The 14,741-nt window shown below is 34.7% G+C and overlaps 1 protein-coding gene across 1 annotated transcript; it reads right to left on the minus strand.

Moving 5' to 3' along the window:
- Nucleotides 1–8,179: 8,179 nt before the first annotated feature.
- Nucleotides 8,180–13,637, minus strand: LOC123723604. The gene is made up of 2 exons (XM_045686733.1): nucleotides 13,240–13,637; nucleotides 8,180–8,640 (listed from the first exon to the last, which is right to left on the minus strand). Exons 1-2 carry the CDS (start codon nucleotides 13,604–13,606, stop codon nucleotides 8,366–8,368), a joined length of 642 nt encoding a protein of 213 aa, XP_045542689.1. The 5' UTR covers nucleotides 13,607–13,637; the 3' UTR covers nucleotides 8,180–8,365.
- Nucleotides 13,638–14,741: the final 1,104 nt, after the last annotated feature.

Here is a 14,741-nt window from a genome sequence, read left to right on the forward strand (position 1 = left end):
GTGTACAAGTGTTACTGCCAAAAAGTTGGCGCCTTCCCACCCTTGACCTGACATTATGCAATACAATTCCCTGACTAAGGTGCAGCAAATCACCAAGGTTGGCGTCGCAAATCGTTCATCTTTATCCTTGCCAAAGTAAACTTTTCACTATTGATTCGTAAACATTACCTAACCGTAATGAACTCGCAATGTCCACAAATATATCTCGCAAAACTTTTATTTGTTGTGCATTTTTGTGAACCTCTTTCAAATAGTGTTTGCTTGAAGGTTTATTGGCTTCGCTATTAAGACAGCGTCGGTTCGTTTTTCATTTCAACCATTAGAAAAATACTCCTATGGAACGAAAATTACCCTTTTTAAAGTTATGCAAATGTACAGCAAAAATGTACTTATTATTTAAATTTCAGAAATTAGCAACCAGGTTATGCTTAACTGGGAATGTTTTACTTGACTTAGTCCTGAGTCCCCGTAGCGAAGAAGATGTCGCTGCGCTTGGTTTCGGGCCACATTAGCCGGAGCGTTTTCATATCCGCCGGCACTGATCGGCATCACGTTTGTTCCGGCTGGCCGCATTCCCTAATTCCTAGTGGAACCCAGTCTTGAGATTCCAGAGGGATAACTCGAAGAGTGAGTTGTGTGAGTAGTATCCCAACGGAGAGTGTCCAAGACCACTCGCAGCGCAATTCTCGACAACATTCTAAAAGGTCAATTAGGCATACAGTTTGTTAAATAACCTTACAAATTTTTGGGTTATCTAACTATTCTAAGTAAGGTGAAAATCACTAAGCGGTCGAGTGATAGCGCTAGTGCACTTTTTCCTCTCACCTAACTTTTAAAATTCCTTAGTACATAATTTGCACGAAGTTATTGAATGATTTTAATTAAAACTACAAAAACAACCGAAGTTCCTGTATAGATATGAAAACCTTCGTGTTTGCGTTGAACCCAATAAATGTGACTTGGATATTTTTTTGCCAAAATACTTTGCCTGTGATAATGTATCATTTGTTTATGTAATAATTGCCACATTAAGCTTCATAATAATTATCTATATACGATTTAATGTCTTAGGACTAATTCGCTAGCTTTTTTATACATTGTCGTGTTAGGAAAATTTTAATATGGGGTATATTTACCTTATATCACCTCATAATTCATTTTACTAAAGATGAACACTTGCTTAAAATCAATCGATTAAGCGTTCAGCTGATTTAAAATGTGAACTTTATCATATGAACTTTATCACGTGAATATTACGGAAAGAAGTTTACAATTTTTGTATTTATTATTACTGCAATTAATATTTCGCTCCCTATCAATGTTACGTCATGTTTACCTATTCAACATGATTAGGTAGGAATGTTTGTTTATTCATTTAGTAATACATCGGATATTTATTTACCAATGTTATTAAAATGAACCTTTAATGGAAGGTGATTTGAAGTCTAATTTATTCGTTTGGCCTTTATCAAAACTACCATATGGTTATGTAAGAAGATGACTTCAGTTCCGCATTGCTGCATCTGTTTAATACGTTGCCGGGTTCAAACGCCGTCCATGAACGCGTTAAATACTATTAAAAATATTATTCTAATAAGATAACGTTTCCATGCCCTTGTGTATGAAGAGGGTCGAAGGTTTCTGACCTAAAAGTTTGGTAATTATAACTGGATTGGATGTTAATTGAATTTTGTTTTTTGATTTTATTGTGATTATTTATTATTGATGATACCTTGAGTTGTTTGGTGCCCCATTTTCCATATTTATTTTATTTTTATCGCGACTGCTGCCCATAGGCATCCGCAATTGCGTTACCCATCTTCAATCGATGAAGGATGATGATTACCTTATATATTATAGATTAACTAAATAATGTATATGTAGTTAATTTATATATAAATATTTACATAAGTATCACGTCGAATAAAATAAGTTCAGCTATAGTAGCCTAGACGTGTCTCAGGTTTAAATAGCACTTAGACTTTATTTCTTTCTTTCATGAAGAGTGAAAATTCGAATTTGAATAAAGAAACAGTTTAAAGCATCTCAACATTTAGGTTATAGGTATAAACAAGCCTATTTGAGGCGATGTTTCTTGAACACAAAAATAAATTGCCTACATCTCAAACAAAACGTATGAGTTAACCTTAAATATAGCTCTTCTTTTCATATCACTAAAATCAGACTGAAATGTTTATTTATTTTACATCAAAACATTTTCAGGAATTTCAATATGTGAAGGAACAAATCAAATTTCCAATTTTGTATTTTATTTTACACGCGGTGTTAAGTATTTTTTTTAAGTAAATGCATTAAATTTTATTATTATTTTATGTTAAATAATTAACACGTGATAAGAGATATTGAACTAGTTAACCTTTTGGACAATAATAAATTATATTCCTATCTATGCGATATCCGTTATTGCCAAAGTTCTCAATCATCCACATTCTCTACGTCCAACTGTCAGAAAATATTTCATTGTAGATCTATATGCATAACTCTGTTATGATCCGTGCAATAATTTATTTACAAAACATTCTGTTTGTCAGCGATAACGTGGACAAATTCGTAGAAAGCTCTGACTTATGTTACAACTTCGCAGATATGAACAGTAGCTAATGGGAACCGTTGATTGTTGTAACTGAATCAAGCGTGAGAACATGTAGTAAACAATTTAAGAAATTAGTACATAATAATATTTTACAAAACAGAGATAAAAGTGTTTTAAACAGAGATATTGATCTCAGAAACCCATGGTATGGGTGTTATAGTAAAGAAGTAGCAGTTGTTACGTGTAAAGGTAACAATAACCTATAAAGTTGGTACGGTTAAAACCAAACCGTGTTTGCTGTTTTAGGTCAGTTTGCTGTCAATGAACAATTTTGGGTTCGAAAATGTCCTCAAATTTTACTTAAAATATAGCGTCGTGATGCATTAAATTAATGGACGAACGAGTATAAGTGACTAGACTGGACTTATACAACACTATGATTATACTCTTAGTTATTTTAAAAACACAATTTTAATATTGATCTTATTTTATGAACAACATGTTAAAATTATGTTCCAATATTTTCCTTAAAGTCTTATAACGTCAACTATAAATGTTTTTGAGATTGAATTTTATATTTATTTGTTAAACGAGCGACCGTGGGTAGTATTCCGACTAAGAATTAAATTAACATAATATATACTTGTACGATGACGTAGATATTCGTATAAATATATTGTTGAACCAACACGATCCGATGATCAATGGCCGTGAACTCTACGACCTCATCCGTTACCGGGAACAATTGCTACCGGAGTTTACGACTCCAAATAGATCTCTTTGACTGCTCACTACCTGAATCCTCCATGCACTTCCTTGTTCTATTGAAGCTACAATGTTGCATTTCCTGGATATAGTTCGAATTATCCAATTTTCTCATCAAAGACGACAGTCTTTAGAGTTTACTAGTTGGAGCCAGCATGCGTTGCAATGCTAAAGTTTAATGTAATTGTCGCGACATTGAAATTTGAATTTAATACACATATTCAATTATTCCTCACACATCAATTAAGCGGAGATTACGATATAAACTAAATAAAAAACTAGGTAAGTAATCTGAACAAATTTAGCTAAGTAAATTGGATAAAACTAACGATGGATAAATTCATTTACAAGTCTACTCTAGCGACGCTATATTATGTATAAATGTATATTGTACACATTTTACGGATATTTGTGGATTGGTTATCAAAATATCTACTTAGATTCCAGTTTCTAAATGCAGATCATCAAAACCAGTCGAATCGAACTTGAAATCTGACCTTTATTAGAAGAGAACAAAACAATTGACACGTAAAATCTTCGTCACATTATGCAAAAGTTTGGATGGATAGATATTTGTTATCGCGTAATTCTAGAATGAACAGCTGGAAACAGCATCTCATTTTTTAAAATTCTGAGCGCACTGTGTCGGCGACGGCTTGTATATTTTATAAAAATCTAATAAAACAATGTTCGAAAGAGATTATGAATACAAGATAACGTGAATACGACTTTAATACCGGTGATAACCAGATATAAATAATCTATAAGAATAATTACGTTTAATTAATTTCATCATCATCTCCCTGACCTTTTACTTGGAATATCTTAAAATTTAATAATAATTAATTATTTAAATAATTATAACTAAATAATTCAGAATTAATATATTTATTAATTTACTTTTAATTAATTTATTATTTCATTAAAAACCATTTATTTTAAGTTCTATTTTTATAGAATATGGTGGCAAACTACTAAGCAGCCACATCATTTATCAAAAAGAATAGTAATATAGATAGAATAAGAATATAGATAGTGTAGATAGTCGAACTTGTTGCATTACACTGCAAAATAACTTGACTGTAGATTGGTTGCTTAGTTTAAAATAATAATCGTGTCTATTCCAATTTCTTCATAACAATTATGACATTCAGTTTTAAAATTTAACAGAAAATAATTATTTGACAAGATCTTGTTGTTCACTATGTCGAAACTATATTAACATATTATTCATTAATCATTTTAATAATCTTATTGTAGATATAATTAAAGGTTAATATTTACAGTGTTAACAGTGGTAGATCCCACAACAACAATGTTTGTTGGGTGCGTGAATGGACCGGGTTGACCGGTGCAATATCACGACAACACAGAAGATAGGCGTCAAGTGGAAACAATTCCGTGTTTCGTCTGATGAGTCTAGTACCATAGGCCTAATCTTAGTCCACGTTTCCTTCCCATCCCTTCTTTATAAGAAAGTGGATTTGACGGAGGAGGGGTCGCATAGGAAGATATCCCCTATCTGTGCGTCCCTCCTCTGTCGATTAGAGGTAAGTAACGTATCTTCAATTGCGGATGTATATGTTTATGGGTCGCTTCGCTATTTAGGCGGATTCACGTGACCGCTTGCTCGTTTGCCACCTTATGATATAAAATAAAATATATACATATATTCAAAGCTGGGCATTAACTCGTTAATCGTTAATTAACGAAGTTAACATTTTGCTTAACGGATTAACTTTTACGTTAACTTCAAAAAGTGTTAACGCTTTTGTTAACTTCCGTTAATTCAGTCCGTTAATCGTTAAATTAGAAACTTGGAGACGTGCTGTCATTTTGTTTAAATTACGTGCCACGCCACGCTCGTAAGTTCAACTGTGTTGGGCAACTGTCGGCGACTCGAATAGTGAACGAACGAGTTGATAATAGATATATGTGAAGTTCGCGTGAACAACAGGACAAATCAAAAGGAGGTTCGAAATAGTATATTTAATTACCAGTGCAGAAAGCCTGTTATTGCAAGGAGATCCGACAAATGTCTACCCGAGCCGAGGCGCAGCCGGAGGTGAGGGTTGACAGTAGGAACAAGTTGTAATGACAGGCTTTCCGCACGTGTACTGAACAACTATTTTTAATACAGTTGCGAAAAAATTAAGCAATTTAATAGAATAATAAAAACAACTAACATTTTTTTTAATGGCACCGTAGGCAAAGGGAATTATGGCCATACAGCCAAGTATTAAGTAGAATTTTTTTATTGATATGAAATGAAAATGAAATTTAATGAGATGAAATGAAATTAAACCTAACCTAACTCTTTGAATCAAATCATTAAATCTCATATTGAAACAAATTAGTAGCTTCTTTTTCGAAATATTTCTATGATTTTTTTTTGTAAAAACTCCGTGGTTGTTTTTTCTTTTTAATAGACATTATTTTGACAATTGGGAAAGAGAACGAACCAGTTCCGAAAAGGTATAGAAAAAGCACGAGTATGTAAGAGCCCACATCCCAAACGCTCTACGTGACACCACTTTTTGAGCAACTGTGTTAAAAAAACTTTTTTACTCGTGCTTTTTCTTTACCATACCTTTACTGATACTATACTGCATTCATACTTTTGTCTAATATTCGAGATACAAATACCAATAACTGACTATAGGTTCAATTGCAATCAAAATAATCAAGTGTGAAAAGACCGAATTAATGTGTTATAGAATGTATAGTGAAATTACTATTTTAAACAAGTGTCGCTTCAAAAGTGTGAAATTAACTGTTAACGATTAACTTTAACTTTAACTTGAATTTGAAAATTTAACGCTTTAACGATTAAGGAAGTTAATTTTTTAATTAACAAATTAACGATTAACGAAGTTAACTTTTCGATTAACTGTGCCCACCTGTGCATATATTGTTAATTATAGAATGATAATTTCTATTATGAAAATTACCAACTAAAACGTAATTTGAAAAACTATCTGATTAGATAAGTTAAAAACGAAACTGATTATCAGTACACGAGTTATCTTTTATCTTTATTAATAGCAAGTTATCTTGGCAAATAACGTGCACTACCGATTACTTATCTAACAGCTAAAATACAATATTTGTATTTAAACACTCATTTTTATCCATCGGTTAGTTCAATACTCAAAAATTCATAACTACTCGTAGGTATTCACCATTGATCTGCGTGGTTCAAATAATCTATTCTTAAACTTTCATTTAAATCATACCTTTTTATTCTGATATAAATAAACATATAAAATATATTTATTTTATTTATTTTTATAGGAACTTTGGTTCATATTAACTTGAAACATGGTATACTACTTTAAAAATACAATTTACAAAAACTATAATTTTCGTTGAACAATTGAAATTAAATCATGTTTTTACTTCCTATCTATATTTCCGCAGTAGAAACCAACGGTTATCTTTTATTATTGTTTAATTGTACATAAAAAATGTTTTTTTTATAACCATGAACTGAACTTTTTGGTCAGATAATCCTTTCTTACTTCCAGCTACAACTTTCGGCATTTCCTGATTAGAAATCAATAGGTGTGGATCAATAAACTCTGTAAGTGGTCCCGGAGAACTGCGCTGTCTAGACACGACTACCATTGTCTACATGTGATATACTCGGATAGATCTAACGTTCGGTATCAAATTCAGCAATCAAAGCTTTAAATATTTAATTTTTATCACAAAGTACTTACAGATATAATAATTTATTTGCGTGTAATATTTTATACAAGCGGTTCACGTGTTATGAAGGAAAGAATCTTTATATTCTAATTTGTATTGAAAAAATCTTGGGTTGTAGAAATTATGAGCTATCGACGACAATGGCGACTACAAAAACAGTGACAGCTTGTAGAAGCTGTAGTACTAATATTTGAATGGGGAAGTACATTGGGACTAGCACGAATATTTTGACAATTGCCATCATATTTTCAAAGACAAAATTTGCGTATCGGGTGTAAAGTACACCAAAAATCTTAGACTAATTTTGACATAATTGACGATGACGATACGAAGGCGATTGTCACAAATATATGGCTAGAAACACTGCTTAAAGAATATACATATGTGAAGTATTGTATTAAGTTGAGATATTTTATCTTATAATTTTCGGTGATCTTGACTGTTTTAATCTATACGTTGTGTTTGTGATTAAATTTGCTGTACCACATTTTATATAGCCAATATGTTATTTAATATTCCTTTTTTGTAGGAAGTGGAATTGCGACTGATTAGTACCATTCAATAACAACAAACGCTACAACTTACCAGAGTTCAATGAACCGCCAGTAAACACATCGGTCCGCCAAATTCACTTTAGTGTTACGCAACAGCACTTATTGTATTACCGGTTCGGAGTCAACAAACTTCACTCGCATTTCAGCTGTAATCGATTATACGATGTCAATACCATGAGATATGACTCATTTCCATAGTAATCGTTTTAAATCCTACGGTTGCGTAAAACGAACCGGTTTATTGAATCACATCCTGTGACAATTTTGACATACCTATACGCTTAAGTCGACGCTTTTGTATGTACACTCACCTTTATTTCTTTTAAAATAATAACAATCTTTATACGACGTCAAAACATGTCGTTTATTTAATATTAAGCTGTAAGTTGTAATGTCGCACTCTTACAACACGGACAATAATGTTACGTGTTTTCACTTTCATTCATAATATTATATAGGAACTCGTGAGGATCGCCATTTCATTCGTCCATGTTAACCCATGGAATAGTTATTAATTTAATAGCCCGGTACCTCCTATACTGAAGTCTTTTAGAGTACAATGTCATTAATCCGAGGAAGTTTTGTGAAGATTGTTATTGTCGGTGCAGGTTCGTGAAGAATCATTGAAAGATCTTACTTGATCGCGTGCTTGTTGTAAGGTTGAATGTTGAAATTGAAGTGAAGTAAAAGATGGCGCCGACGGCCGCCGGCCGGTCGGCCGTCGGCGCGAGAGCAGCGATGACAGTGCACTGTCGCTGCTCTGTGGCAATGTTGCCACTTTTTAAATATGGCGTAGACAGGCTGCCCCCCTTGGGTCAGGAGCATCCTGGTCCAACGCAGCAGGTAGTGGGCAGAGGCGGTTGTAGGCTCTGCGCAGCGTCCCGGTTGTGGTGAGGACGTCAGCGACGCGGTTGACACCGTCGCTGCCAGGGTGGACGCCAGTGATCCTTCCAATCAGCCATCGGTTTGGTGGAAGGCGATCATCCTTCACGACGACCATTTCTCCTAATTGCGGTTGCGTTCCTCGCGTGCGCCACTTGCTGCGGGACTGGAGTTCTGAAAGATATTCCTTATAATATCTGGTCCAGAAATGACATTTTAATTGTTGAATTCTCTTGAATTTGCTTAAAGTTGATAATTGGTGATTTTCCACCTGAGGTGCAGGCGACATAGTTATTGTTCGTCCAATTAGAAAATGGGCCGGTGTTAAGGGAATGAGATCCGTAGGATCGGACGAAAGAGGAGTGAGAGGTCTAGAATTTAGTATCCCCTCTATTTGTACTAAAAGAGAATTCATATGTTCGTAGTCTAAATGAGTCATAGATAGGACTCGTTTTAGATGGTGCTTTACCGATTTTACTGAACCCTCTGCCAAACCGTTAAAATTGGGACTATAAGCAGGACAAAATTTAAAATTTATATCATTTTCAGCCGAATATGAAACTATATTGTTGCAGTTATCCTTTAAAAATTTTGACAATTCATTACACGCCCCTTTATACTGAGTTCCATTGTCAGAATAAAGAGTTGCTGGCTTACCTCTGCGGGCAATAAATCTGTTTAACGCGTCAATAAAACCTTGCGAAGTGAGATCGGTGACGAGCTCAAGGTGTATTGCCTTTACTGCCAAACATACAAACACAACTATATAGGATTTGATAAGTTGTGCACCACGACCCTTTCTGTTCAATATCATGATTGGACCGGCATAGTCTGTAGCTGTGTTTAAGAATGCGAATTCAGACTGCAACCTCTCCGCAGGAAGTGTACTCATGATTGGTTGGTAAGTTTTGCCTGCAAATCTGAGACAAGTTGTACATTGATGTGTTATTTTTCGGCAGAGGTTGCGTCCTCCAACGATCCAAAATTTGTGCCGCAGTGTAGATAAAAGTAATTGTGGTCCTGCATGTAATAATATTGTGTGGTAATGTTGTACTAATGTTTTTGTTATGTGATGTGATGCATGTAACAGTATTGGATGTTTTGTGTCATAGTCGTAGTTGGAGTTTGACAATCGACCTCCAACTCTAATAAGATGGTCATTATCAATAAAAGGGTTCAATTTAATCAGTTTATCTTTTGGTGAAAGTTCACCTTTCATGAGTAAAAAATATTGTTTATTAAACATATCTAGTTGCACTCTTTTGCACAACACTAATAATGCTAGTTTTAATTCTGAAAGTCTAAGTGGACCAATATGTTTATTATTTTTATTTTGACAATTGTGTTTGAATCTTAATAAATAAGCTACGATATGTTGCATTTTGTTAAAATTTGAATATTTGGTTGTGAAATGTTCATCAATATCTTGCAAGACTGCAGTCGCAGAAATATGAAAGTTAGATTTTATTTCTGGTAAATTTGAAATATCTAAGTTTTGAGGTTGGGATGGCCAATCTATGTTTTGATGCCGCAAGAAGTGCGGACCTTCCCACCACAAATTTGAATTTTTGAGTTGTAAAGGATTCAAACCTCTGGAACCTATATCAGACGGATTGAGATTGGTTGGGACATAATTCCATGCTGCTGGATCAAATGTATTAGTAATTTCTGTTACTCTATTGTATACAAATTGTTTTAATTGTTTTTTGCAAGTTTTTATCCAGCCCAGCACTATAGTTGAGTCACACCAGAACTGTATTGAGTCGATGTTTAATCGCAACGCACTTACTACCTTTTTTGTCAATTGTGTTACAAGTAAAGCACCACAGAGTTCGAGCCTTGGCATTGTTAATTTATTTTTTAAAGGTGCCACCTTACTCTTTGCAACTAGTAAGCGTATAGTTACTTGACCACTGCTCGATATTGTGCGAATATAAACACAACCTGAAAATGCCTTAATTGAAGCATCGCTGAAGGCATAAATTTGGACTGTTATATACTTTTCACATAACACTTTTCGAGGTATTGTTATTTGAGAAATGTATGGAAAGTATTCTATGAATTGTTTCCATTGCGACTCAATATCAGTTGGTACTGGTCCGTCCCAAGGTATATTGTGAGCCCATAGAGCCTGAAGGATAAGCTTTGCTTGTAGCATGCATGGGTTTACTAAACCCATAGGGTCAAAGATGTGTGCTATTGTGGACAAAATAGTGCGTTTTGTTATTGAGGTATCATCTATAGGTATTGATGGAAACAACAATGTGTCAGTTTTGCTGGCCCAGGCTACGCCTAAGGTCCGTGCACAATCATCTTTATTTAAGTTCAATATGTCATTATTGTTGGTTTCATCAACAATTTCATTTAAAATGGACGTTTTATTTGAACGCCACTTTCGTAAATGGAAATGAGCCCCTTTGAGTTCATTAAAAACACCCTTACAGGTTTCAACTAGTGTATTTTTGTCATCATTTCCAGTTATAAAATCATCTACATAAAAATCGTGTAAAATAGATTGACTCACTAATTGATTGGAACACTCTTCACCTAATTGTTTTAAGCATCTGGTAGCTAAGAATGGTGCTGAGGCTGTACCATATGTTACTGTGTTGAGTGTATATTGTTTGATAGGTTCTGAAGGATCTGAACGCCAATAAATTTGTTGTAAAGAGCGTTGACCTTCTGTTACATAGATTTGTCTGTACATTTTTTCTATATCGGAAGTAACAATGTATTTATGCTGTCGAAATCTAATAAGTATGCTTAATAGGTCGTCTTGCACTACAGGGCCAATGTGTTGAATATCATTTAGTGAGACACCTGTACTGGTCATTGCGGATCCATCAAACACCGCACGCAAGCGTGTGCTGATGCTGCCCTCGCGCAAGACACCGTGATGTGGTAAAAAATATGAATTTGTAGTAAATTGTGTGTTCGTTTTTTCAGACATATGTCCTAACTCTATGTATTCATTCATGAAATTGATATATTCGTTTTTGAAACTAGGATTTCTTTTAAATTTGCGTTCTAAAGAATTAAATCTAACCAAAGCTTGTTGGCTCGAGTCACCCAGACAGTCCGGGGACTCTTTAAATGGAATTGTAACAATAAACTTGCCATCTGGGTGGCGTTTTGTTGTGGTAGTGAAGATCCGTTCGCACTCACTCTCAGCTTTAAGATCGTGCAATTGTTGAGTGACTGGAGCGGCTTCAGATTCAAAAAAATAGTTTAATTTTTCATCAAGCTCGATATCGTTTGTGAAATGGCAATGGACTGTATGTGAATAAAATTGTTTTGATTTTCTTTTGTATGGTAATTGAATTGACCCAGAAACTAGCCAACCAAGTTTTGTTTCAACGAGGATTGGTTTGTGTTTACCCAGAGATATTTGATTTGAAGAAAGAACATTCCAGAATAGATCAGCACCAAGCAACATGTGTACCTCTGACGGCACAGCAAATGTTGGGTCAGCAAGTTGAACTTGGGAAGGAATCTCAAATGAATTGGTATTGATGGGAACCATGGGTATCAACTGAGTGATATTGGGAACGATAAAACAGTTAACTTCTGTTTTATAATGATTTTGATATAGAGATGAAATTGTGACGTCACATCTTTGTGAGATGTTGGACGATTGTTGATTTAGTCCTTGGACTGATACACATGTGGAATAACTGGGTATCCCTAATTGCCTTTGCAAAGATTGTGTTATGAAACTGCTAGTGCTACCATTGTCCAATAGAGCACGTACTTTATGTAATTGCCCAGCATGATCTTCTATGGTGATCATTGCTGTTGATAATAAAACCTGGCTATTGTGTATTGATGATAGTGTAACAGGTTTAGATAGTTCCTGTATATTTGGTAGAACAACACAGTCACTTTTAGAAGATTGATTAACCGGAGGTTCATTAAATTGTTTAGATGGATGCAACATAGTATTGTGTCGCTTTGAGCATAAGCGGCAGGAACTGAGTCTACAATGTTGTTCATTGTGCCCAGACCGCAAGCAATTTGTACAAAGATTCAGGTCTTTTATTTTTGTTAGCCGAGATTCTATGGACATTGCCTTGAACTTAGGACATTGATAGATTGAATGAAAATGTTTGCAAACAGGGCACTTAAATTGTTTTTGTTTAGATGTTTCATTAACAATAAATGTCTTGGGACGGTTGTGAGTTACATCACTATAACGTCGTGACTTAGGTTGTCCCTGAGCTTCTTCGATGGTTTCTAAAAGATCTGCACGGTTTTTTAAAAATTGCATGAACTCTTGCAAAGATGGTACATGCTGAATCCGATTACGCTCAGTTTCCCAATCGCGTATTGAAACTAAATCAAGTTTGCTTGACATCATGTGAATAATTAACACATCCCAATGTTCTGTTGGAAGTTTTAATGTATTTAGAGCCCGTAGGTTTTTATTTACCCAATCTATTAAGTTCCGCAGAGCCTTGGAAGACTCTTGCGTGACAGGCTGTATGTTAAATAGAGCTTGAATATGGTTGTTAATTAAAATTCGATTGTTATTGAATCTGTCACAAAGTAAGTCCCAGGCAACATCATAGTTCTCCGTTGAAAATTCTATAGATTTGATAATTAAAGCCGCTGTATCCTTTAATGAATTTCTTAAATAGTGAAATTTATGTATTTTTGGAATTGTGTGATTGTCGTGTATTAATGATTTGTAGGTGTCATGATATTCTAACCAATCTTGATAGCGACCAGAAAAGGTGGGTAAATGTATTGTTGGTAATTTGATGCTCGGCCCACCTGAATATCCAATAACACCTGAGCCCGACACCGATGCACTGTCATTGCCCGCAGCAGAAGCAGCATTAACAGCGGCATGCCTGCTGAGCAAATCCTGCGCAACAGCCATGGCGCTGAAGTAGCTGTTCTCGAAGGCAGCTCGTTCTGCATACTCGTCATCTGGAATGTCGGTTAATCCTTCTATATCATTCTGTACCGAGTCAAAATCATTGTACATTTCTTGCATTTTCCCATTTCTTATGGTTAATTCATGGGCCTGTACACTATTTATAGTTTTGCTAGGTAATAATGTATCTAGAAATTTTTTAAACACTGTTAGTTTTGATTTGAAGCTTGCTCTAGATTTTTTCAAAGTTTGGATGTCCATTTTGATTGTTAATTGAAAGTAAATTGATGATGCAAAGTTAATTAAATGTTAATGAAAATGAAATAAATTATAAATCCCTGCTGTTGTAAAGAAAATTAAACAAAGTTACATATGCAAATAAAAAAAAGTTAAATTGAGGGTAAGTAAAAAAATAAAAAAATACTTAAATTTTGTGAAAAAACTTGTAAAAAGCAGGCAGAACGTTAGGTTATATTCAAGCAAGCAGATGGCAGAACAACCGAAGGCTCATGAGGGTTCACTCGGCTACCAACCGGCTTAAGCGGGAACAATGACCCCACATGGATTTCTGTAATGTTCGAAATTTAAGTTAGCAAATGGTTAAAATTATGCTGCATTAGTACAAATAGAGGCAATACACCGTTCTAGACCCTTTAGAAATGTACAATAGTTGAATTTTTTTTTTAAAGTTAGTGAAGGTAAGTGGGATGACGCGACAATTTTTAATTTGTTGAAACGAAATAAATTATAGTTTTTTGAATTTGGAATAATGATTTTTGAAATGATTAATAACAAAGAAATTGAATAACACACCTTTAGATAGTTGGTATGATTGAACAAATAGATTGAAAATTGCAATAGTGAGATTTACGTAAATAGTTGGAAAATAATTGGAACGAACTCACTCATCTCCGCAAACCTCTCTAGGTATATATTGGCTTGATGAATTGAAGATTTGATATTCAGCACGCGTCCATGTCGATCAATCTTCTTTTTTCGACCGCACCGCTTCGAAATTTTTCTTCTTGGCCCCTTTTGATTGTTGAGTTCCAATAGAAATTATTCGAATCCGGCTCGAAACTATGTCGGTGCAGGTTCGTGAAGAATCATTGAAAGATCTTACTTGATCGCGTGCTTGTTGTAAGGTTGAATGTTGAAATTGAAGTGAAGTAAAAGATGGCGCCGACGGCCGCCGGCCGGTCGGCCGTCGGCGCGAGAGCAGCGATGACAGTGCACTGTCGCTGCTCTGTGGCAATGTTGCCACTTTTTAAATATGGCGTAGACAGTTATCGTGTGACGTTCCTCTGGTGACTTACGAACTTTATATGTTTTTGTTAAATATAAATGACAAATATGGTGTTGATATTTATTCTTTCGAGAGAAACTTCAGCGTATG

This window comes from Papilio machaon, chromosome 4 (genome assembly GCF_912999745.1).
Source record: "Papilio machaon chromosome 4, ilPapMach1.1, whole genome shotgun sequence".
NCBI lineage: Eukaryota > Metazoa > Arthropoda > Insecta > Lepidoptera > Papilionidae > Papilio > Papilio machaon.